We start from the raw sequence: 23,754 nt of genomic DNA on the forward strand, positions 1-23,754 counted from the left end.
ATGGGATATCACTCCTGAGATTAAGTTGCAAAGAGACTGTGGTTTCTGTTTTGCTTGCTCTCTTGCTTTCTCACTTGCTCATTGATGAAAGCCAGCTGCCTTACGGAGAGGCCCTCAGCCAATAGCTAGTGAGGAACTCTTCTTCAGTCTGTCATCCCCTCAGTAACTAAATCCTTCAGGCAACCACATGAAGGAGCTTGGGAGTAGATCCTGCTCCAGTCAAGCCTTCAGATGAGACCACAGCCTTTTTTGCTGACATCAGCTAAACTGTGCCTGGATTCCTGACCCATAGAAACTGAAATAATATTAGTGTGAATCCACTAAATTGTGGGATAATTTGTTTTGCAGCAAAAGATGCCTTAATGCAACTAGTAATACATTGCAACATCATTGATCACCTGGTATGATGCACTGAGAAGGGCACATTGTCCCTGGATATCCTTCCCAAGAACACATAGCCTCAATCAGATCATGAGAAAAATATCAGACAAACCCTATTACCACAAAATATCAGAATGAGGGACATTCTGCTTTTTGAAAGTATCAAAGGTCATGAAAGACAAGAAAAGACCTACATGTTATGTACTGGAGGAAACTAAGGAGACATGACAATGTGGATCCTGGGAAAGCTGGGGAAATTCTTTTCTAGAGTTTAGTTTAATTAATGGTATTGTACTAATGTTGATTTCCAATTGTATTTACAAATGTTTGATCATTATTCTAAGGCAGGGTTTCTCAGCTTTGGCACAATTGACATTGGGGCTGGATAATTCTTTGTTGAGGATGCTGTGCCTTGTAGAATGTTAAACAACATCCTTGGCTTCTACCTACGAAATGCCAGTAGCATCTCCCTCCCTACCATTTGTGACAACCCCAAATGTCTTAAGACCTTGTCAAATGTCCCCTGGGGAACAAAATCACCCCTGGTGATCTCTGTTTTCATTATTTACTTTTTTTAAGATTTTATTTTTAAGCAAACTCTACACACAATGTGGGGTTTGAATTCATGACCCCAAGAGCAAGAGTCACATGCTCCATCGACTAAGCCAGTCAGGTGCCCTACCTCTGTTGTATTATTATGTAAGATGTTAATATAAGAGATGGCTGGGTAAAGAGTATATGAAAAATCTACGCTATTTTTGCAACTCTGCACTAAGTTGAAAATCATCTCCTTTTTTGAGAGAGACAGATTTTTAGGTAGACTCCATGCTCATTGTAGAGCCAGACGTGGGGTTCAATTCCATGAGCCATGAGATCATGACCTGAGCCAAAATCAAGTTGGATGCTTAACCGACTGAACCGCCCAGGCACCCCTGATAAATATTATTTCTCATCCTCATTTGATATGGAGAAGCTGAAGCACAGAGGTTAAGTAATTTGTTCAAGGTCATAGCAAATGGAGGGCTGGGCTTTGAACCAAAGTAATCTAGCCCCTTAATGCTCTTAACCTACTACATCCTGTCTCAGATTCCTTGTAGACATATTTCCCTGTATTTCATATCACTGCGCCCCATTCTTTTTAATGGTCACATGGGTCTAGTTCCAGATGAACTATCATCGTACTCTTCCCTGTTGGGGTCTGTGCCTCTCATATCTGTCTCCAGCCCGTCCTCAGGCACCTCCTCAGTGTCCCACAGGTGCACACTTAACTTTAAATGGATTCAAACCGAGCTCACCATCCTCCTATCGGCGGGTCCTCCTGTGTCCCTAGCTAAGTGGTAATGCCAACACCCACCAGTCACCCAGGACAGAGGCAAGAGCCAGACTGAGAGGCAAGGACCTAAGTAAAGTAGGTTCCAAAGGAAGTAGAAGATGTTTGGGTCAGTGGCATCGGACAGGGTTAGCCTTGCCCCCCCCCCCCCAAAAAAAAAAGAGAGAGAGAGAGGTGGGAAGATAGCTTTGGACATCTGGAGAAAACAGGTGGGTAGAGGGAGGATGGAGGAGCCAAATTTAGGCTTCTGGGCTCTTCGCGGCTCATCACCAAGGCGACTACGTCGCTATGGCAACAACTAAGGCAGCACCAACTCTTTCAAATACCTCGTGGGCTGCCGTCACCCCCAAACCACCCAGGCACTTCCGCATGGGGGGTTGCGGGAACGGTTTCGGAAGGCGGGATACTGACGCAGGGACCAATCGGATGGGGCCTGTGGAGAAGGACGCAAAAGATGGGGTCGGGACTTCTTTGTAGCTCGCCAAAGGGCGTTGAGAAGGACGGGCTCCTTTCCCTTCTCTACCAGTTAGGGGCCGAGTGAGGAAGGGGGCGGGACCGGGGTGAGGCCGTACGGGGGCGGGACCCAGGTAAAATGAGGAGAGGATCCGCCCAGTCTTGGTGCTACCCAATAGGAGGCCAGAACACCTCTCCGGACTGTTGCGGTGCCCAATGAGCATCGTCGCCAGGCCCCGATGCGAGGAGCTCCGAGCCAATCGGCGGCGGCGGTGGGTGGGCGCGGGCGGCGTAGGCGGTGCGGCGGAGGCGGAGCGGGCGCTGCGGCAGGAGGGAAGATGGCGGACGAAGAGAAGCTGCCGCCCGGCTGGGAGAAGCGCATGAGCCGCAGCTCAGGTGCCGCGGGGGTCGGGGCTGGGGCGGGGCCGCGCGGGCCCGCGGAAGCAGGGCTCGAGCTCGCCCCTCGGGCGCAGCGCCGCCGCCCGATTCCCGTGGGGTCTTGGCTTCTTCGCGTCTTCCCAGGGTAACGGCCCGGGCCCGCCCCGTGGGGGCTGCGAACCTCTGGAGCGGGGATGCCGGAGGAAACTGAGGCAAGGGGCGGGCCCGGAGAGACCCTGCGCGCTGCCGGGGGGGTAAAGGGCCTGTGATTCCGCAGCAGTCCCCCGGGTGATGGCCCTAGCCCTGCCCATCCGGCTGACACCTTTTGGCCTAATGCACCTGACGTCCCCGGGGAACGCCTGTGCACCCCGCTGGGCCCGGGGGACACTCCTGGGGAAGGACACCCCAACCCCATGCCCAGGGCGTGGCTCCAGGGTGGTGCTCGGCCTCGGGTGCACAGCCTATTCCTGCCATCCCCACCTAATGCTGAGTCTGCGATATCCTCTCGGTGGTGTTCTGCCTCAGGATGGTCCCTGTGCTGGGAGCTCGATTTCAGGCTTATCCACAATAATAATATCAATAACAGGGCGCGTTCATCTCACCGTCCAGCATTGTGCCAGGTGTTTTAAGTGTGTTCTCTCTCTCGCTCTCTGAATGACCACAACTGTAGGAGGTAGGTAGTTACTATCCCCATTTTGCAGGTGAGGAAACTGAGGTCGGGAACTTAAGGAACTCACCCAAGGTCATTCATTCCAGGGGGGCAGGGGCTAGATTAGAACCCAGTCAGTCTGACTGCAGAGCCCCCTGCCCTTGTCACCGCAAACTCCTGAGGATCAGGCCCAGCATTTCACTGCACCGCCTCCATAACCCATAAAAACTGCAGTCACAGTTATTTCTGTTAATTGAATGCCAGGCACTCTGGTGACCGCTTCACGTGTATCATCACTATTCTCCACATTAACCCCATGAAGTTATGTCCTTATTCTTTTGCTTCACTCCCTCTTTTCAGATGAGAAAACCAAGGTTCGGGGGGATAGAGGCCGTTGCCAAGGTTTTAGAGTCGGTCAGTGGCTCCGCTCTCACCCAGCCTGCTCCAGCCCCGCTCTGTGGCTGCAACCTCGTGATGAATCTGATGCTCGGCCCAGTTCTGGGCCCCCTCTCTTGCCTTTTCTGCCTGCCCCCTCCCTCCCTGATGGTCTTCCTCAGGGGTGACATTCAGCTCTTCATGGTGCAGGGTGCAAGTTGTCCACGCAGCCCAGGCAAAATGTCAGCCCCCGGAATGGTGCCTGGGCTCTACTGGGTCCTACTTCAGTCTTCTTCTTTGCAGCCTTCACTCCTTCATGCTCCTCAGGCCCTGGGTAATGTCTGGCCCCCAGCCATGCTGGTCCCTAGTTGTGCAGCACTGTGCACCGAGTACGGATTAAGAAGAGACCTTTTGTGTTTGACACCCTGGGTGTAATTCCTGCCTCCAACCCGGTGTTCCTGGAGCAGAGTTTATACTCAGGAAGCGTTACCAAAGATGGGGAAAGGGAGGCCTCGTTTTTGTCGTCTCTAAAATGGAGGTTATAGCTATCACACTCTTCGGGTGTACCGGCCACTATCCTGAGCATGTTACAGATGCGAACTCATTCCCTTCGAACAGCCCGACAGGCGGGTACCGGTGTCTCCATTTTATGCGTTGAGAACGTGGAGGCCCGGGGAGGGGAGTTCATCCAGCGAGTGACAGAGCCATATTTGGACAGGCAGTCTGGCTGCCGAGTACGTGCTCCGATCTGCTCCGTGTCCCCCTGGCTTCCTCTCTTCTGTCACCCTGGGTTATTTTCCTCCTTGAAGTTACCAATAACTAAAGTTGTGATGTTGTCTTATTCGCTTGTCTGGTGCCTCTCTGCCCCCACCTAGAATGTTAGCTCCCTGAGGGGCCAGTGGCACGTGGCGTAGGACACAGTGGATTTGCTGCATGAAGGCATCCCATCGGCCAGTCCCTTATCTTGGCCTCAGGGTGGCGTCCTGTGACTGAATTCCTCCCCCCCCCCCCCACTCCAGGCAGGGTGTACTACTTTAATCACATCACTAATGCCAGCCAGTGGGAGCGGCCGAGTGGCAACAGCAGCAGTGGCGGCAAAAATGGACAGGGCGAGCCCACCAGGGTCCGATGCTCACACCTGCTCGTCAAGCACAGCCAGTCACGGCGGCCCTCGTCCTGGCGGCAGGAGAAGATCACCAGGACCAAGGAGGAGGCCCTGGAGCTGATTAATGGTGAGCAGGGCTGGAAACGGGTTGTGTGGAGGGGGGGGGGTGTGGAGGGGTCTCCGCTCCTTGGGGGCCAGAGCTGGCCTTGTGGAAATCACCCCAGCTAATTCAGCCGTCAGCGTTGGCTGACACAGAAGTGCCTGTACCCGACCTGAGCCTCGCCCACCCATCTGTCTCTCCTTTTTCTTTCTCTCTGGCATTGGGAGGGTGAGCCAGGTTAGGAAGGGAGGGCCCAGCCTTGGTGGCTGGCAGACCCGGGTTCAGATGGTAGCCATGCCCCATAAGCTCTGTGACCTTGGGGGACTTGTGCAACCTCCTTTGAGACTCAGTTTTCACCTCTGTAAAATGGGCACTGTCACACACCTGCCTCTGAGGCCCATGGTGAGGATTCAGTGAGGTGAGAGTGTTTGGTGCACGGTGGGCCCTTGGCCAGTGGGAGTTATTGTTGCTGGTAATGTCATCGATCAGGGTTCTGGGACACATATGTGGGTGGGTCAGGAGAGAGATTGGAAAGGTAGCAGCTTAGAACTTGCTAGCAGACTTCAGTTAATTAATTCTGCCCTGAGAGAAGAAGCTGTTCCTGTCTCTGTTCCATGGTTCCTCCATGGTCTAAGCAGTAGTGAGCAGACAGACTTTCTCTTAAAAGGTCAGGTAATAAATAGTTTAGGTTTTATAGGCATACGGCTCTGCTTTGTAACTGATAGCAGCTTGAGATAATATGTAAACAAACGGCTGTGTATGTGCCAATAAAACTTTATTTACAAAAGCAGAACTTAGCTCATTAGGGGCCATAAGTTGTAAACCCTGGTGCAGAACTGCTGGGTATGGCCACCACTCCCTACACAAGGCTGTTTTCACTTAAATTAATTAAAACTAATATTAGAGACTATTCCTCATACTAGCTGTACTTCAGGTGTTCAGTAGCCACATGTGGCCAGCGGCTGCCATCTTAGCGCAGATAGAAAACATTTCTATCCTTATGGCAAGCTCTTTTGGGTGGTGCCAGTCTGGATCTCGCGTGTGGTTTTATCATCCATCCAGGCTCTGCCACCGCAGACCCCAGACCCCTCCTGGGCTGCTCTTACCCCATATACCCAGACAGCCCGGGTTCCCATCTGGCTCTGCCCCAGCCCTGGCTCTGTGACTTTGAGAAAGTTACTTAACATCTCTGAACCTGTCTTTTGACTTGTAAAATGAGTATTTTGACCATTGAACCTATCTCCTAGGGTAGTTGTGAGCACTCTGACCTAATGCAGTAAAGCCCGAATAACAGTTCCTGGTGTCCAGGAAATGTTCTCTAGTTGCTGGCGGTCATTAGGGTGGTTGTTATTAGCCCAGGCCTGCCCAAGTGCACACTTGGTCAGTATTGGCTGTTTTACTATCCCATCCCAGTATTTGGCCTATAGGATATTACTTACCCAAACCCACGCACCACCCCCCCCCCCCCCACGGTGTCTAGCACGATCCGTGCATGGCCCCTGTGAGCCTCCTACCTCAGCATTATAGAGAGGAGCAGAGTTCATGCACAGAATCTGGACTGAGCTCCGTGAAGGCAGGGACTGGCTTTCTTCCCACCATATTCCCAGCGTTCAACACACAGCCTGGCCTAGAGTCCCTGCTCACAGCATTGTTTCAGGAAGCAGCGGGAAGCGAGAAGGATTCCTAGCAGAGGAAATGGCAGAAGTAAAGGCCTAGGGCAAGGCTGTAGCCAGGACTCTGGGGAAAGACCCTTCAAGGGCATGTCCCAGCCAGGTTGAGGAGGGCTCTGAATGAGTTGAAGAGTTTGGGTCCTTTCTGGAGACGGCAGGAAACACACGGCTCCATGTGCCTGGGGGCTGGGCCTGTGACGCTTTGCTTTCAGGAGAGAGCTGTGTGGCTGGAGGGTGAAGGGCCGGGGAGGCCGGGGGTGCCCGGAGCCCAGCTGGTTGGGTCTAGCAGTGAGCGACGAGGGGGGGTCTGCCCACCTCAGGGGAAGCAGAGGAAGTAGGTGGGGAAAGCCCAGAGAATCACGAGGGGACTTCTCGAGTCCTCCCAGCTCAAATGGTCCCTGTCCTGAGGCTTTTGGAGCCACGAGAGTGGGCAAGAGGTAATAGGCCTTTGGAGATCGAGTGACAGGAGGTGCCACCACTGGCGGAGGGGACTCGGGTAGGGGCGCAGTCCGGAAAGGGACTCCTGAAATCTGAGGAGCCCGAGGAAGAGCTGTTGGGGGCAACTGCGAGAGGGTCCAGGTTCAGCAGAGCACCCAGGCCAGAGAAGGAGACCCTTGGGACGATCCTGGTGAGAGATGGCAGGAGGCTGAGGCAGGTGGGCACGGGGAGATCTGAGCGCAGCTTGGAAGGAAGGCTGTCACACCCTGGGGACTGCCTGGGAGGGGCAGGTGAGGGTGCCTCCCCATCTCCAGGAGGGACGAGTGTGTGCCTGGTGGGCTGATACTGTGGTGGGAGCGGGGGGGGGGGGGGGTGCTGAGGTCAGCTTAGGCCTTGGCGAAGGGGTAACTGGGAGGTGCTCCCAGGAAGTAGCCGGGCTCTGGGGCCTAACCTTAAGTTGGCGCAGACTCGGGGGTGTTAGCAGGGGCTGGCTGCACGTACCTGCGCGGTTGGCCTGGGGGCCCTGCAGCTCCAAGCAGTGTGACCTGCTGGGCCAGGGAGCGGTGAGGGGAGCAGATTCTGGAGAGTTGAGAAGGCAGAATCAGGAGGACTGGATAACGGATTAGTTGGGTGGGAGTAGGGTAAGGTCAGAAGCAGTGTGGCCCGTCCCAGAGTCACACGGAGATGGAGCCTGGTGCCAGCTGTGAGGCCTTGAGCAAGTGTCTTTATTCTCTGAGCCTCAGCTGCATCATCTGTAGAATGGAGACAGGATGGCCTGAGATCCAGGGGCCGGCAGCTGACTGCCCAGCAGAGCACTGGGCTCTGTGCCTGGCGCTTGCTGTCCCCACACGACCCCCATCACTCGGGCACGCGTGGCCGGGCGCGGAGGTCTGGGCAGGGGCTTGGGAGCCTGGTGCGCTCAGCGTGCAGACCCTCCGGTGACCCTGGCCTGCTGACTCGGCGTCTTGGAGCGGGGCTGGGACAGGCTCCCGGGGGGTCGTTAGGAGAGCGCAGTGAGATGGCCCAGGCCGCGGTGCGCTTCGTAACCAGACGCTCGGGTGTGCCATGCCAGCAAGCTTGGGGTGTCGGGGCCCGGTTTTCTCTTCGTGAAGGTGGATGTTCCCTGCGTCCTGGGCTCGGTCCAGGTGATCAGGAGATCAGGATTTGGGGTTGATTCTCATTAGTAGCCATTTAGATCCGGCGCTCCCCCACTGCCCCAAGGGGACGGGCTGCCCGCAGTAAAACCAGTGTCCGCATTTTCTGCTGAGGCACCTTTTCCCAGGGTCGGCTCCACTGCAGCTGCTGGGCTACGGCCAGGCCCTGTCAGGGATCTGAGGACCAGCTGCCTGTCATTGCCAGTGTCCTTGTGTAAGGAGGCCGGGCTGTGGAGAAGCCCTCTCCACCTGCTCCCTGTCCCTGAGGGTCCCAGGGAGGCCCCGGTGTGAGCAGCAGTCCCCTCAAACATACTCACACCCGGGGTCTGAGGGTCAGTGAGCACCTTTGACCTAGTGTCCCCACACAAGGTCAGTGACTCAGGAGTATTAGCAGGGGCTGGCTGCATGTACCTGCATGGATGGCCTGGGGGCCCTGCAGCTCCGAGCAGTGTGACCTCACGTGCCAGGGAGGGGTAAGGGGAGCAGATTCTGGAGAGTTGAGAAGGCAGAATCAGGAGGACTGGGTAATGGATTAGTTAGGTGTGGGGTGGGTGCTGGCTTCAGGCTGGGTCTCTGGCCTCTCTGGGCTCCTCCTTCTGGATCTTGGGTCTTTTGGGACAGCAGACCTAATCCTGTCACCTTTTTCTCTGTCCAGGCCCCTTCCCTAGTTTGTCCCTGAACCTTTTTAGAGTCAGAGGCCACCCCATTATTCACTCACTTTCACCTAAATGATTATAGTGTATTAGCTCGGGGTGTTGTAACAGAATACCACAGACTAGGTATTTATTTGCCATAGTTCTGGGGCTGGAAGTCTGGGACGAAGGTTCTTTCTTTTTCTTTTTTTTTTTTAATGTTTGTTTATTTTTTTTAATTAAATTTTTTTTTAACATTTATTCATTTTTGAGACAGAGACAGAGCATGAACGGGGGAAGGTCAGAGAGAGAGGGAGACACAGAATCCAAAACAGGCTCCAGGCTCTGAGCTGTCAGCACAGAGCCCGATGCGGGGCTCAAACTCACGGACTGCGAGATCATGACCTGAGCCGAAGTCGGACGCCCAACCGACTGAGCCACCCAGGTGCCCCAATGTTTGTTTATTTTTGAGAAAGAGCGTTAGCAGAGAGAGAGGGAGACACAGAATTTGAAGCAGGCTCCGGGCTCTAAGCTGTCAGCACAGAGCCCAATGCGGGGCTGGAACCCACAAACTGTGAGATCATGACCTGAGCTGAAATCAGACACTCAACTGACTGAGCCGCCCAGGCACCCCTGAGATGAAGGTTCTGACCAATCCAGTTTCTGGCAAAGACTCTTCCTGGCTTGGAGACAACTGCCTTCTCGCCGCGCGCTCATGTGGCCTTTCCTTGGTGTGTGCACGTGTGGAGAGAGAGATGGAGCTCTCTGGTGTCTCTTCTTATAAGGATACTAATCCTATGGGATCAGGGGCCTCCCCTATGACTTCATTTAACCTTAATTACTTGCATGAAGGCCCATCTCCAAATACAGTCACATTGGGGGTTGAAGCTTCAACATATGAATTTGGGGGAACACAATTCAGTCCCTGACATATGGACTGACAAGTAGTAACTGTCAGGCTTGTTTCACCCCAGCCACTGTTCCAGCAGTAACTACCCCCCTGGTAGCCCTTCTGGTGGGAGCTGCTATAATCAGCCCATTTTACAGGCCAGGCAAGTAAGGCTTCGAGAGGCAGTCACCCCCACAGAGGGTCATAGAGCTCAGGATGGGAAGAGCTGAGGTCTGAATGCAACAGTTGGGGTCCAGAGTTTACCCTCCTTAGCCTCGGAGACGCACTGAGCCGGCCAGCCCGTGATCTGTCAGCAGCGACAGGTGCCCTGCTGTCGTGCACACAGTTTCCGGGGCTCCTGATCTGCCCTTCCTGAAGCAGGTGGAAGTTCCCCACTCCAGACTGGGAGGTCCTTGAGAGGCTGCCCCTGGGTCTGCCTCGCTCTCAACTGGAGCCCCTTTGGATGGGTGCTGTCTTGGTGAGGGGTGTTGATGTGGGCAGGTTAGGCCAGGGCATTGCCAGGTGGGCAGGGGAGGGTTTCCTTTTCACCCTCTCTTGAGCATTTGGATCTGAGATGCACAAAAAAAGACATGAGGTTCCAGCATTTCTGCCTGAAGAGCTGAGGGGGAACCCTCTCCCTCCTTCCCCGTGGCCTGTTTCTGTCTCATTTATTCATGAATTTCTTCAGCATTAGCACCTGTTCTGTGCACAGAGCTGGGAACTGGGAACCCAGCAGTGAGCAAGGCCAACCCAGCCCTGCCCTCTCACTATGAGGTGACTGACAGACCACAGACAGGACATTGGTAAATGCACGGAGGCTTCCTCATGCAGTGGGGGTCTTAGGAAAGGCTCCTCAGTGAGGCCAGAGGACAGCAGACAGGAGGAGACCATTAAGCAAAGGCCTTGAGGTGCTGGGGCAGGGCAGGACTGGGAGGGGCGTCATGGGGGATGGGGTAATACTGAGCTGAGGGGATGCACAGGGTTCTGAGGGTTCCCTCGCATCTTGGCTTGTGGGCCAGACTCCTGAAGGTCAACTTCTAGAAAGGGGAGATTGGAAAGGAGTGTTTTGTTTTTGATTTTTTTGTTTAACATTTACTTATTGTGAAAGACAGAGCACGAGCAGGGGAGGAGCAGAGACAGAGAGGGAGACACAGAATCCGAAGCAGGCACCAGGCTCCGAGCTGTCAGCACAGAGCCCGACGCGGGGCTCGAACTCACGGACCGTGAGATCATGACCTGAGCTGAAGTCGGACACTTAACCGACAGAGCCTCCCAGGCGCCCCTGTTTTGTTTTGTTTTGTTTTGTTTTGTTTTTAAGTCACTTAAGGCTCCTGTCCAAGCAGAATGTTTTCTGAGAGTTGGCTGGCCAGGGAAAGATTTGGGTGCTGTGAATGGTGGCGGGTAAAAGCTTGGCTTTTATTAGATTTTTAGGCTGCTTTCAGTGTATGTGTACCTTGGCCAGGCCGTCTAGTCTCAGGGATCCCTGCTGACTCACGGCCCCAGCTGCCGGAGGATGTGGCAAGGAGGGGCTCGCCCTGGGCTGGGGGGCTGGGCCTGGCCCTGCAGGTGCGGGGCCTGTGCGGACAGTTACGCTTCCCGGAGGCAGGCAGGTACAGCGGGGAGCACCGCGCTCAGGATTCTCCGGCCAGCGTATTAGGGTCCACACAGAAAGGACAGGAGGCAGAATCTTGAGGCTGCCCAGGTGAGGCAAGGAACCATAAGCAGAAGTCCAGGGAATGGAGGAGGCGGCCTGTGTTCGTGATGTCCGGTTCAGCTTGGATCACGGATGGACGCAGCTGGCACAGGGGGGCCCCCTAGCCGCCCCAGGGACGTGTTCGACCACACCAGGGCGGTACAGGCAGAGGCCACCACAGCCTACAGGGGGTGGGGCTTGTGTGACCTCGGCGAGCCTTTCTGACCAGGCAGCGTACCACACTGACGGCCGGACCAGACTGAGACGTGCGGGCAAGGGAGACCAGGGATGGGCAGATCGGACAGAAATAGGGGTAGCGTTCTCACTGGGATGCACAGCCCTCACAGAAGGGAGAATTGTGACAGCAAGTGACACTTGTCAAGGTCTCCGTGCCGGGCACCGTGCTGTGTGTCGCTGTGGCCTGCTGGAAAGTGGCTAATGGTTCAGAGGCAAAGGGATGGTCAGGACATGACAAGAGTGACAGGAACACGGGACAGGCAGGGTGGTGGGGACAGCCGTGGAAGCAGCCAGGCAGATCAGGTTCCAGGACATCGGCTGCTGCCTTGACGTGCAGCAAGATGGAATGATACGTGTGTGGTCACGGCTGCGTGTTTTGGTCGTGGTCCTCGCAAAGTCTGCGCTAGCTCAGCGTCAGGCAGATGGCCCTGCCTGGGTCTCTGGGCTTCAGTGCATGAGAGAGAGATTAATCAGCAGTGTCTCTGGCGCTCAGACAGGATCAGTGGAGGGAGTGTCACGGTGGTGTTCAGAAACGCACTGGCAGGTAGGACAGGGTGATCCTCACCGGCGGTGTGGGCTGGGTGGGTGTGTGGAATGTCCCCAGGAGAGTAGCTGTCAGGGAAGCCACGTGGGAGCAGCTCAAGGTGAAGGGCCATTCTGGTGGTCTGGGGCTGGATGTCCTGGGGGCCCCGCCCAGTGGCTGCACCCGCGGTGGGGTGGGGGGTGATGGTGATGCAGGGACCAGACTAGCAGGAACACTCACTCATGTGCCAGGCCAGCTGGTTGGAGCAGGAGGGAGGCATTTAGGGGAGGAAGGGATGGCTTCTGGCTGCAGGAGCTCCTGCCTGGACTCCAGAGCGACTGGGGGCTCCTCCCCACGGTGCACACACAGTCCTTCCGCGCGCTCTGCACCCCACACGTGAGTCACCCAGGTGCGCTGTGCTGCCCCCGGCCTCCCTCTCCCCGCAGGGAGAATCGGCGCCCAGTGGGGACAGTTCGCACCCCATAGAGGGTGAATCCAATGCCTGGTACCAACACATCCTTTAGGGGCAGCTGGGGGAACTGTGTCAGCCACCTCTGGGGCCATAGTCGACGTGAACAACACGTGTCTCACCTAAGCTGCCTTGTGGTCTCTTCACAATGCGCCAGTGAGCAGCCTGGACCTTCATCCCGCTTTCTATACATTGGACAACTGAGGCCCAGGGGCTGAGGAGTTAGCTGGCTCCTGTGGCAGAGCTGGCCTGGTCCCCCGGGCTCCTCCCTTTCTCCTAAAAGTCTCTAGAAAGTTTCCCCATCACTGCCCCCGGGGGATCTTGGGCTGGGTGGGAGAGGGAGCCTGGGTCCCAGCATCTCTCTTCAATGTCAGCCCAGCCTTCTGCTGTCCTCCCCGATGTATGTGTGCAGGGTAGGAAGAGGTCATGCTGTGTTCATGTCCCGTTTGTGGGGGGAGGCGGTGGAAGTGACAGCGGGGGTGGAAGAATGGGGGCGAGCCCAGCATGGCTGTCGAGGCCACTGCGGGGCCAGGGTGTGCACACATGTGGAAGGCACCGTTTCTTGGACAGTGTGACTGCACACACGTCGGGGGTGGGGAGGCGTTCGTGGATGTGTGTGAGGCCAGTGTTCACATGTGCGTGTGTGCAAGGTAGGGCAGGGGTTGCCTGCCGCCCTCCATCTGGAGCCCTCCACCTCGTCCCGGCCTGCCTTTGACGCGCCGTCTCCCTGTGTGTCCCCGTTTCGTGTACGTCTACAGGCTACATCCAGAAGATCAAGTCAGGAGAGGAAGACTTTGAATCTCTGGCCTCACAGTTCAGCGACTGCAGCTCGGCCAAGGCCAGGGGAGACCTGGGTGCCTTCAGCAGAGGTGCGCAAGGAATGGGCACTGCCGAGCTCTGGGGGGGCTTCTGTCCCATCAGTGGGGGTCCCCTAGCCAGGTAGAGGTTGGGTGGGGCGGTCCCTGCTGCAGAAGCCTTGAGGCTCCACCAGGTGGCAGCACAATCCCTCAAGCTTCAGTGGTTGCCCTGCTTGGGGGTGGCTGGGCCACAGAGCCTCCTGCCTGGTGTCCTTCAGTCCTGGGGTGGGGGGGTCGGTCTGCGTGTCTCTGTGCAGTTGTCCCCATCAGGGACCCAGTAAGGTAGGTACTCTCCTCCTGTTGGGGGTATAGGGCTGAGTCCCCTGAGCGCCCCAGGGCCTGTCCCCTAGAATGCCCCTCCCAACACCACCTTCAGGAGTGGGGACAGCAGGAGAGAAGGGAGGAGGGTGAGGGGAGGGTAGCAGCCCTGGCTTTAGGCCTGTCTGGCTCAGGCAGTGCAACGGGAGGAACAGAGGAGAGATCAGCCACCACCCCCTCCTGTTCCTCCTCTCCCCCTCCATACTGGGGTCTGCAGAGCATCAGGGCCCGGCCAGAGATGGGGTGAGGCGGGAGGGGGGGCGGTGTCGGCAAGGGGCTGTGAGCCGAGGCAGGCAGGACAGATGATGTGGCGGGGGCTGGGATCGGGGGGCCCAGGGAGGTGAGTTCATCACTGAAATGGGTCTCTAAGTGCACAGCAGCACCTCTGCCTGCCATCCTTCATGCTGTCCTCAGGCTTCCTGGGGCTTCTTAATGGCCCTGCCGCCCCACAGTGACAGGGCCGTAAACCGCGTGATGGATGAGCAGGAGGCTCGGCGCAGGTGGGAGCCCCATCTGCCCGCCCTGCCCGGTCGTGGCCCGCGGCCATGTCTTGACCCCCACGCCCCATCCCTCACGCTTCCCCAGGTCAGATGCAGAAGCCATTTGAAGACGCCTCCTTTGCACTGCGGACGGGGGAGATGAGCGGGCCCGTGTTCACGGATTCCGGCATCCACATCATCCTGCGCACAGAGTGAGGGGTGTGGGTGGCCCAGGCCCGGCCTGCAGGGTAGGGCGCGGCTAGACGGGTGGCTGGGCCCACGGACCCTGCTGCTCCCTGCTGGCCACCAGGTGCCCCTCCCTGCTAATGTCACAGTATTTATTGTTCCCAAAATGGCCGGGGGTGGGGGAGCTCTTCACCACTGGGGGCTCCCTCTCTGCCCCCAGTTGGGGCTGTCCCTGCCAGACTCCTCTCCCCTTTAGGAATTGACTTCAGAAGGGCGGCTGCGTGGGGAGGCTCCCAGACAGAAGGGGTGGGGGTGACCCGTCCCAAAGAGAAGGCCTAGTCAGCTGAGCTGCCCCCTGCGTCCCCCGACCCAAGTCCAGGATGGGGGCAGGAGGCCCCCGGTTGTTTCTGGTTATGCTATGTTCCTCTATTCAATTGCAAAAAGCACATGCTCCACTTGGGGCCCGGGCCGCCCAGCCGCCTTGGGGCCTCGCTGAGCATCAGTGCAGCACCCCCTTGCCCTCCATTAAACTTGGAACCACTGCTCTGCTGTCCTGTGTCTCGTTCCGTCCTCGCTGAGGCGAGGGGGCAGCTGTCGGAGTGGCAGTCCTGTTCCGCCGTCCCTAGTGTCCAAGCTGCATTTCCTCCTTGAGAAGCTCCTCTTCATCCCGGGCCCCGGGGGCTCCTAGCAGGGAAGACACCAGTCAGCGCCAGTGGTCCTCGAACTCGGGTGTCCAAGAATGTTCTAGAAGGCAAGAGCAGTGCACTGGCCCCGCATCTCTGCATGCGGCAGACCCAGGTGGAGCTGGGGATCTGCAGGGGATCCTTGGAGAGCCAGACTGAAGCCTCCCGCCCCCACTGCGCCGGGTGCCCTCCACACACACACACACACACACACACACACCTCCATACCCTCCACAGGCCGCTCCTAAATAGAACAGATTACATCCAGCACCCTGATGCCTGCTTCCCTGTTACCACAAATGCTTCTGGCAGGTTGTTCCTGGGTCCTGCCTCCTCCTCAGATGTTGTTACCTTAGCAACACGGAACCGGCGAGAAGGGAGAAGGGCCACCGCCAGGCACCTCTGAGAGCGGGCATCCCGCCCGGCCCTCTGGAGGAGGGCGTCCCTGGACTGGACCCTGGGTAAAAGCCTGTCTTGGGAGCAGAGGGGATCCCTGTGGCACATCAGCTGGACGCACCTGCCCGGTGGCCTGCGGGTGTGGCCCCCCTGGTTTCCGTCACCTCACAGCTGCCCCTGTGCCAGGGCCTAGGCTGGGGGCCCAGTTCATTCAGGGGGTTTGTGGGTTTCACCCACTCTGCCCCCTCAGTTAATGGGAACCAGTCCGGATCGGGGGTGGGGGGGGGGTGGGGGATGGCAGGCTAGCAGGGCTCGGGGACCTGAGCAAAATAAAGGCCTGCCCAGCCCTACTGACCCCAAGGGAGGCCCCCGAGACTGTCTCATAAACAGTCACCTGGGCCAACTCCCATCTGGCTGGTTTCTGGAGCGATCGCTCTCTGCTCACTGCCTGCCAGTGTCATTAGGAAGGTTTAATGGGTTTCCTCTCAGCTCTGGCAGGCTGTGGGGGGAGCCGGCGGGCTGGCTGCACCTCCAAGCAGAATCTTAACATCGCCTGCGGGGGCCACGAGGCAGGCAGCAGCCCGTCCCTCGTTTGCACCAACAATTCTGTGGGGTCCCGGGGGGCTCACCCCCCCACCCCCACCCCCACCCCACCGAGACAGCAGAGCCTCTGGGAAGGGGCAGGAAAGAGGGCGGGGCGGGGGGGAGGGTGTGGAGAGGGGGTTGAGACGCCGCTGGGGAGTGTGAGGTGTTTTCCTGGGTGGGGTTGGCAGGGAAATGGTCTTTGTGGCATTCTCTGTCACTTTGGGCGTGTGTGTGTGTGTGTGTGTGTGTGTGTGGCCATGTGACTCTAGTTATCCCTAGGTGTGTGTCCTGGGTGACACTGGGAGTCCCCCTGACTGGATGTGACCACTCCCCTCCGTGGACCTCCTCCTCCCTTTGTCCAAACAAAAGAATATGGCTGTTAAGTAAACGTGCCCGGAGTCGGCTCAGTGTCGGGCTGTGGCTCCCCTCACCTGCTGCACATTCCCACCCGCTGCCTCCTGCCTGGAGGTGGGGCTGTAAATCCCAGGCCTTCTGGGGACGACGAAGGTGCATTCGTCCCTCCTGGCCCTTTAGTCGGGCATTTCCCCGCCCCAAATGCCCTGGGGACGGGGGTGGTTTCCACTCTCCTGCCACAGGCACCAGCTCGGGCTTCTGTGGCCACGCGGCAGGGCCGGAGTAGGTCACCTCAACTCGGGGTGACGCGGGCTCTGCCACGAGATGGGCTGCGAAGCTTCTCCAGGGTGGCCAGGCACACGTCCGGAGGGGGAAAGCCAGAGTTGGCGGCAGCAGCCTAAGGCACGCAGATCCTGGCCTGGTCTGGGGAGGAGGGGTATTCCTCTCCTGCCCTACCTTGGTCGGCACAAAAGCTACAGACAAGCGTCAGGAGTGCTGGGGCCTGCCTCTGTGTGACGGGGGGAGAGGGCGCTTAGGGCACCAGGCGCTCTGGGCATCACTCGGAGGACAGGCGTACCGACGGGACGGACACCCACGGCCCGCCCGGTACTCTGTGCCCGGTTCCAGGTTTGTGTGTGTTTGGGACCGAGACTCAGCAGCCCTCAATCCCAACCTTACTTTGGGAGTTGGAGAGACCAATGAACTTCTGCCCGCCCCCACTGTGAGCTATCTGGGGGATTTGCCTCCAAATCAATGTATGGGGGCGGGGGCTCAGGGGACCTAAGTGTCCCAGCCCTGTGGTTTTTTTTTTTTGTTTTTTTTTTTTAAAGCAGGTACAAAGCGCCTCTCCGTGGGCTTATCTGGGAATCAGTTCTTTTTCAATGTCAAACTTGTCAATTTAAATGGAAATTAATTGCTTTTCTTGAAGATTTCTTTAAAAATTGGTTTTAAATGAGTGCATTAGGCAGTCCCATTTATTATTCATTGGTTTCATTCGCAGCATGGCCCTGTGTCCCGAGTTCCCCGAGATGGCAGCATGGAGCGGAGATGATTTAATCAGAGGTCATTAATTAGAGATGGGGGTGGGGGGTAGCTCCCAGAAGAGCGGTTTCGCCTCCTCCATGGGCCCGGTGGGCTGGGATCTAGGCCTGTGGGGGCTCTTTGCGTAATATTCCTCCCTGGCTTCAGTGGGGGCCGTGTGGTGGGGCGAACGTGGGGTGGTGGTCAGCACGACCTTTGTTCCCCGATCACCCGCCCCAGAGGTGACTCTACCCTCTCCTGCAGTCTGTCTCACCTCGGCCACCAGGGGTCTGGCTAAAATAGAGCCTTCATCTGTTCTTTCCCTTCTGTGCACGCCACCCCCCAACAACCCCCCCAGCACCCCCCCCCCCGTCACATTACCAAGGCTCCTCAGGAACGGGCCTCTGCTTCTCCGACCTCTTCAACTCCCTCTCATGCCCCTTCCTGCCTCCCATACTTCCTAGCTTTTCCCAGCCTTCCCTCCGGGAGCTCTAGGCCCATCGCTACCCCAGCCCCCTCCAGGTAAATGGGCTCCAGGTGTAGGGTGTGGGTGTGTCGGCTGAAGGTACCCAGTGCGCCTTCAGGCTGTTTCTTTTTTTCAGTGAACTAGGAACAGGTGCAACTCATGTAAAAGGATTTTGAAATCACAAAGCAAAAAGAGAAAAGGAAAAATACTATTGTGTCCCACTCTCTCATACCCAAATTCTTAAAAGCAGCCAAATTGTTAAAAAAAAAATCTCTCTCCCTCTCTCTCTCTCTCTCACACACACACACACACTTAAAAAGTTGCCAGATGGCTCAGTGATGCAAAACCAGTGATGGAGAATATTCATCTGAGGCCTGTTTTCATCTTTGTGATAGAATTCTCGGTTGTTTGAATCAAATTGCTTTGAAACAAATTGTTTTTGAACAAAGCAACTTTGGATGGGGGTCTCTTCGCTCATCTTCCCAAAGGGCTCGCCCAGCCGTGCCCCCCTCCTGCCGCACCCCGAGGCTGGGCTTGGGACAGCTTGTGGCATGGGACACAGGGGGGCCCAGCTGGGATGGGTCTCCAGGCTCGGGCTGAGCCTCCCTCCACCTGGCCTCCTCTGCCCCGTCTGGACACACAGAGCAAAGAAAGCATCAAATGTCAAAGGTCCCGTTTATTCCAGCAACCCGGAAAGAACGAGTGTAAATAAAAAAAGAAACCGATCCATGCACTCAACTCTTAGTGGGGGGCAGGGAGGCAGGGCATGGAGTGAGGGAGTGGGGAAGGAGTGGGAAACACGGAGGGAGGGGAAGAAGGAAGAGAGAGACAGAGAGGCAGACAGGGAAAGAACTGGAGAGTCAGATCAATGAAAAGAGACGGACACTAATAAAAAGGCAGAAAGAGTGAAGGATCAAAATTCGAGACCAACAAAGGAGAAAAGACACAGACAGAATGCACTAAGAGAAACGGGGAGGCAGAGAACGAAAGCCCGGCCAAATGGGAGGGAGAGGAAAAAACGTACGGGACAGGGGAGAGCGAGGGCAGGCCGGAGACAGAGTAAGGGGGACACGGGTGGGGTAGAAGGGCCCCGGCCCTCGTGTGGCAGCCTGAGCCGCCGTGGGCCCTAGGGGTCCCCGGCGGTGCTGATGACGTGGAAGAGGGTGACGTTGTAGAGCACCTGGTGGCCGTTGTTCCAGGTGTAGAGGGCCCGCTCCCGGGGGTTGTAATCCAGCATGGAGATGTGGGAGTACTGGTTGTGGAAGGGCACGTCCGTGTACTCGTAACTGGACGTGTTGGTGAAGTAGGCGAAGTAGACCTTGGCCCCGGCCAGGTGGGAGTTGGTCACGTAGAGCACGCCACAGATCATGAAGGCCTCGCCAGCGCTGCGCTTGGGGTAGCCGGTGTCCCAGGACCGCACGACCTCGAGGGTGTGCGGGTCCAGCCGGCTGACCACGATGTTGCCCGCGTTCTGGTTGGTGGTGTAGACGGCCCAGAGCCCGCTCTCGTCCACCATGAAGTCCATGTCCGAGAAGCCGCCCCAGGAGTAGGGGAAGGTGTTGTTGTAGCCGGCCCCCGGGAGGCTCCTCTGCACCAGCACGGAGCGCGAGCGGAAGTGGTACTTGACCACCACGTTGCTCTGGTACTTGTTGTAGAACAGGGAGCCGTTGTATACCACGTGGCCCGTGCCCGCCCACGGCTGGGGCAGCAGGTGCTGGATAAAGTTCTGGCCTTTGATGAAGTCTCCCAGAGTGCGGAACTCCAGGACCCGCCGGCCCTTGTAGTAGCCATCCATGTACCAGACCTACGAGAGAGCCGCTGGTCGCTGTGGGACCACCGCCAGGGACCCGAAGGCCCCAGCAACCACACGGGAACCACCCACGGTCATTAGGGATCAGCAGTCGCTGAGTGGCCATCAGTCAGCCGTGGGATGTCCGGTGACCCTTCATGACCCCTCAGGGCCCCAGTAGCGGGATCGTTCGGTCGGGACCCGCCACCGGTCTTAAGACAGACACCGAGTGGATGGTGTTTGCTACCTAAGGATCAGGGGAAGTTGCAGCCCCTGGTGACTCTCGGGGCCCAGGAATTCACCGGTCATCGGAGACGGGATGGTGAGCGGTTACCGGACAGCCCTCGGGTGATGAGGTCAGTTGCGCTCACTGCCGGTGGGCAACCCCTGTAGCCACGAGATGGCCCTCCCTGGGGCAGACTGCTGGGCTAATAAGCACTTTAAAACCCTTAATGCCAACGGCATCACGACCATTTGGAAGATAAGGAAATCGAGGCTCAGAGACCTTAAGGAACCTGCCCAAGGCTCTCTAAGAATTAGTGGCAGCGGGATGCACATCCAAGTGTGATTCCCCATCCCAACCTCCTAACCCCTTGGTTGGACCTCATAATCCCTGGGAGGCCAGTGATCATCGTGAGGCACTGGCTGTTCACCACCTCTCATCCGGGACACTCAGTGGCCACCTCGTGACCAGTATCAGTCACTAGGGCAGTTAATGGATGGTTCCGGTTAATGGGTCAGAGGTGATGGGCAGTCGTGACCACGGGGGCCACCAGAAGTCCAAAGGTCAACAGACTTGGCGATTTTCAGGGCTGGAAGGCCCTTGGTCACCTGGTGGTTATGAGACCGTCAAGGGGAGGGTCAAGGGCCCCAGAGATCTTATGACACTTGAGGCTACAAGAGAAGAATTGGTGTGGAATTGCTGGGCACCTGTGGATGGTCACAGGCTGTCTCCCCAGGCTCTGACCCCTGGGGTGGGCACAGTCACTCACCCGGCTGTCCGCACTGGGGGCCATCGTGTCGGTCATCCAGGAGCCGAAGCGGGATCCCATGGCCCGAACGGTGATAGGGTTGCTGACCCCAGTCAGCTTCCCACAGCCTGGGAGGCAGGAACAGGGCCGATGAGGGTGGAGAATGAGAAGAGGCAGGGCAAGGACGGTGCGGTTCGATCAAACCAGGAAGAGCTGGGACCAGGGCTGAGGGAGGATCCAGAAATCTGGTCCCAAGATGGAGTCAGGTTGAGGGTAAGAGACTGGAAGTCAAGAGTCAGGGCCATTTCCAGTTTCTGGGTCTATTTTGGGCCTTGGGTAGGGAGGTCAAAGGTCAAAGTTCAGAAGTTGGAGGTCAAAACCGTGTCCAGCTTCTGGGCACACGGGTGGCATTAGGGTTGGGCGTGCAAGTCAGGGGTCAAAGTCAAGGGTCAAGGCATACCCAGCTTCTGGGCGCAGGCATGGAGCCTGGCCTCCAGGGCCATCACCCGCCGCTGCAAGTCCTCGTAGCCGTAGGCGCCCATCTCCTCCTGGATGGCAGCAAGGCTGCTGGAGAGGTTCCGCACTTCCTCCCGCAGGCGCACGATGGTCCGCGTGTCCGCCTTGTACTGCTCCAGGACTGAGCTCAAGGGCAGCAGCTCCGACATCCTGTCCTTCAGTTCCTGCCCGCCAACACGGAACCCTCACTGATCCTAGCCCCTGACCTTTGACCCAGGCCTGACCCCAACCTTTGACCCATAGCTTCACGCCTTTTTTTTTTTTTTTTTTTTTTTGAGAGAGAGAGCTCACATGCATGAGCAGGGGAGCGACAGAGAGGAAAAGAGGGAGAATCCCAAGAAGGCTCCACGCCATCAGCACAGAGCCCGATGCGGGGCTCGAACTCACAAAACGAGATCATGTCCTGAGCCGAGAGTCGGACACTTAACCAAATGAGCCACCCAGGCGCCCCCTCACCCCTTATCTTTGATGCACCCCTGGCTCTTGACGTTTGGTCCCTACTAGACCCTAGATCCCAGCCTACCCTTGGTCCCCCTCAGACATGACTACTCTCAGAAGTAATGGGCACTGATCCCAATTCTTTCCTCGGCTCCTGAGCTGACCCAGAAGGACCCACCTGGAAGCTCTTGGCCGAGAGGGACCCATCGGCCGCCCGGAGTCGTGCGTCCAGGCTTCGCATGAGGGTCTCCATGCTGCGCACGTACTGGAGGTCACGGTACGTCCGCAGCTCAAGGACCTCCATGGACTGGGAGACGTTCTGGACCTAGGAGCTTGGGAGGGTTAGGGAGAGCCAGACTCCTGCTCTCCCCGCCCCCCTGAGATGCCACAGACCGGGCCTGATGGAGCCAGAGGCCAAACACCCAGCCAACCGCCTCCCCTGCTCTTACCGGCAACCTCCCAATGACACACCCAGGCGATCTGTCAGCTCCCACCTCTCTCCCCTGCCTCCCTGCCTCCCCGTCTCCCTGCTTGCACTGTGGCCCCCGGCAGTCAGTTCTTCACACGGCAGCCAGAGGGGGCTTTGCGAAAGGAACACGGGATCACCCTCCCCTGCAGGCCCTGCGGGCTGGTCCCCCCTCCTCACCTGCCTCCTCTTCACGTCCTCCCACTGCGGCCACCAGCCCCCTTTCCTCTCACAGACTCCAGCTCCAGTCCTCTGCCTCCTTCAGGTGGGGTCCTCACAGGCAGGCCCCGCGTCTAGCTTGTCCACAGCTAAATCCGCGGGGCCCGGCGCTGGCCTAAACTGGACGCTCAGCAAGTACTTCCCAGCTTCCCTTGCCCCAGCCTCTCCTAACCCAGAGTGAGGACCCCCAGCCCCCACTTCTCCCTGCCTAAGGTGAACTCAGAGATGATCCTGGCTGCTTGTCACAACACACACTCTCCTGAACCCCTTGTTCACATGACCCTTGGAAGGTCTCAGAAACCTAACGGCCTGAGGCCCACCCCGACGCCACAGAACGTTTTTGGAGCCATCGTCAACAATCAGGGGATGCCACACGGATGTCCCAAACTGGCGGGGAGGGCAGTTCCGGTGTCGCGGGCAGGGCCAGGATCCTGCAGGGTCAGTGGCCGGGAGACTCCAGTGCCGACCAGGGTCTCTTCCGTTCTCTACGAAACCCTCAGCTTCCTCGTCTATAGGGTGATGACGAGAGGTAGCTGGTCCCTTTCAACACTGACATCGGAGCTGACTAGTGAGCAGTTCAGCCGGATACTATCAAGGGACAGCAGTCAGTCCCTAAAGGGCATCAGAGCATCCTGGGGGCGGGGGAGGTTGAATGGGGACTGTTTTGTATCAGCCCCAATCACAAGGGGATGGAACCTCACATAAACCTCTTGGGGTTGGAGGGTGAGACCCCTCCCCAAGGGACACACAAGACACTTTTTAGCAGGCGAGTCTGGTGACTCGGATGCTGCCTCCCCACACAACGCTCAGCTTCGCCTCCAAAGAAGAAAATATCCACCTGGAGGGCAGCCGGGTTATCCACCAGCTCTGAACAATCTGGATGGCTGGATCTGGCCCCGGCTGACCTGGACGGGGGCCGAGGGCAGGGTGGGACCCGAGCGCTTTTCACGGTCTGCTCTTACCTTCCCCATCAGCTGCCGCAGCTCCCGGCTCCGGCCATCGCGGGAGCAGGTGCTCTGCGCGGGGATCACAGCCGTGCAGATGCATTTCCCGTCGGGCGCCTGGGCCGAGGTGTAGAGCTGCCAGCCCTCCTCGGGGCTCTGGAAGAGGGTCTGCAGGGAAGTCGGGGGGTCAGAGAGCAGGAGCCCGATAGGGGATTCCCCCGGCCCATGCTGGGGGAGAAAGGGGACCCAGGGAAATGACAGATGCCCTGGAATGTGCTGGACCACGTGCTGAGCGCCTGGTGCATGTGATCTCAATCCCTCCTCAAGGAAACCCATTTGCCAGATGATGAGACAGGTATGGGGGGGGGGGGAGCGGTTCAGGAACGCGGCAAGGAGTTGTGGGATTCGAGCCCTTCCACAAGACAGGAATTCATCCTCGCACACGTGTTCGCATACACACAGCACTGCCTCCATAACCGTCGTGGGACGCAGACCCACTTGTACTGATCCCCAAACCTGGAGCTCCCTCTCTGCTTTCCCAGCCCACTGTGACACACGGACTCTGGATATACTGTTGTCACCCCCACCCTC

At 57.6% G+C, this 23,754-nt stretch overlaps 2 protein-coding genes and 1 long non-coding RNA gene across 3 annotated transcripts; 1 reads left to right on the top strand and 2 right to left on the bottom strand.

The window, feature by feature from the left end:
• The first annotated feature begins 2,435 nt into the window (after positions 1-2,435).
• Positions 2,436-14,859, top strand: PIN1 (peptidylprolyl cis/trans isomerase, NIMA-interacting 1). Its single transcript, XM_040449830.1, has 4 exons — positions 2,436-2,560; positions 4,586-4,798; positions 13,235-13,345; positions 14,237-14,859. Exons 1-4 carry the CDS (start codon positions 2,503-2,505, stop codon positions 14,344-14,346), a joined length of 492 nt encoding a protein of 163 aa, XP_040305764.1. The 5' UTR covers positions 2,436-2,502; the 3' UTR covers positions 14,347-14,859.
• LOC121013951 (uncharacterized) lies at positions 4,445-11,060 on the bottom strand. The gene is made up of 3 exons (XR_005782992.1): positions 11,050-11,060; positions 9,838-9,840; positions 4,445-4,555 (listed from the first exon to the last, which is right to left on the bottom strand). It is a non-coding gene; the product is annotated as an uncharacterized LOC121013951 (long non-coding RNA).
• Positions 14,860-18,476: 3,617 nt separating the features above from the next.
• On the bottom strand, positions 18,477-23,350 carry OLFM2 (olfactomedin 2). Its single transcript, XM_040449829.1, has 5 exons — positions 23,182-23,350; positions 21,713-21,859; positions 21,041-21,260; positions 20,602-20,708; positions 18,477-19,624 (listed from the first exon to the last, which is right to left on the bottom strand). Exons 1-5 carry the CDS (start codon positions 23,188-23,190, stop codon positions 18,947-18,949), a joined length of 1,161 nt encoding a protein of 386 aa, XP_040305763.1. The 5' UTR covers positions 23,191-23,350; the 3' UTR covers positions 18,477-18,946.
• Between the last annotated feature and the right edge of the window lie 404 nt (positions 23,351-23,754).

Source organism: Herpailurus yagouaroundi, unplaced genomic scaffold (genome assembly GCF_014898765.1).
Source record: "Herpailurus yagouaroundi ecotype Mexico unplaced genomic scaffold, PumYag 200, whole genome shotgun sequence".
Taxonomy (NCBI): Eukaryota; Metazoa; Chordata; class Mammalia; order Carnivora; family Felidae; genus Herpailurus; species Herpailurus yagouaroundi.

Excerpts from the sequence above, each read along its gene's own strand:
- PIN1 (XM_040449830.1), top strand. The coding sequence starts at position 2,503 with ATGGCGGACGAAGAGAAGCTGCCGCCCGGCTGGGAGAAGCGCATGAGC. Across the intron at positions 2,561-4,585 it reads GCGCATGAGCCGCAGCTCAG|GCAGGGTGTACTACTTTAAT; the intron begins GTGCCGCGGGGG and ends CCCCCACTCCAG. Across the intron at positions 4,799-13,234 it reads GGCCCTGGAGCTGATTAATG|GCTACATCCAGAAGATCAAG; the intron begins GTGAGCAGGGCT and ends GTACGTCTACAG.
- OLFM2 (XM_040449829.1), bottom strand. Across the intron at positions 20,709-21,040 it reads TGCCTGCGCCCAGAAGCTGG|GCTGTGGGAAGCTGACTGGG; the intron begins GTATGCCTTGAC and ends CCTGCCTCCCAG. Across the intron at positions 19,625-20,601 it reads CCCCCAGTGCGGACAGCCGG|GTCTGGTACATGGATGGCTA; the intron begins GTGAGTGACTGT and ends GCTCTCTCGTAG.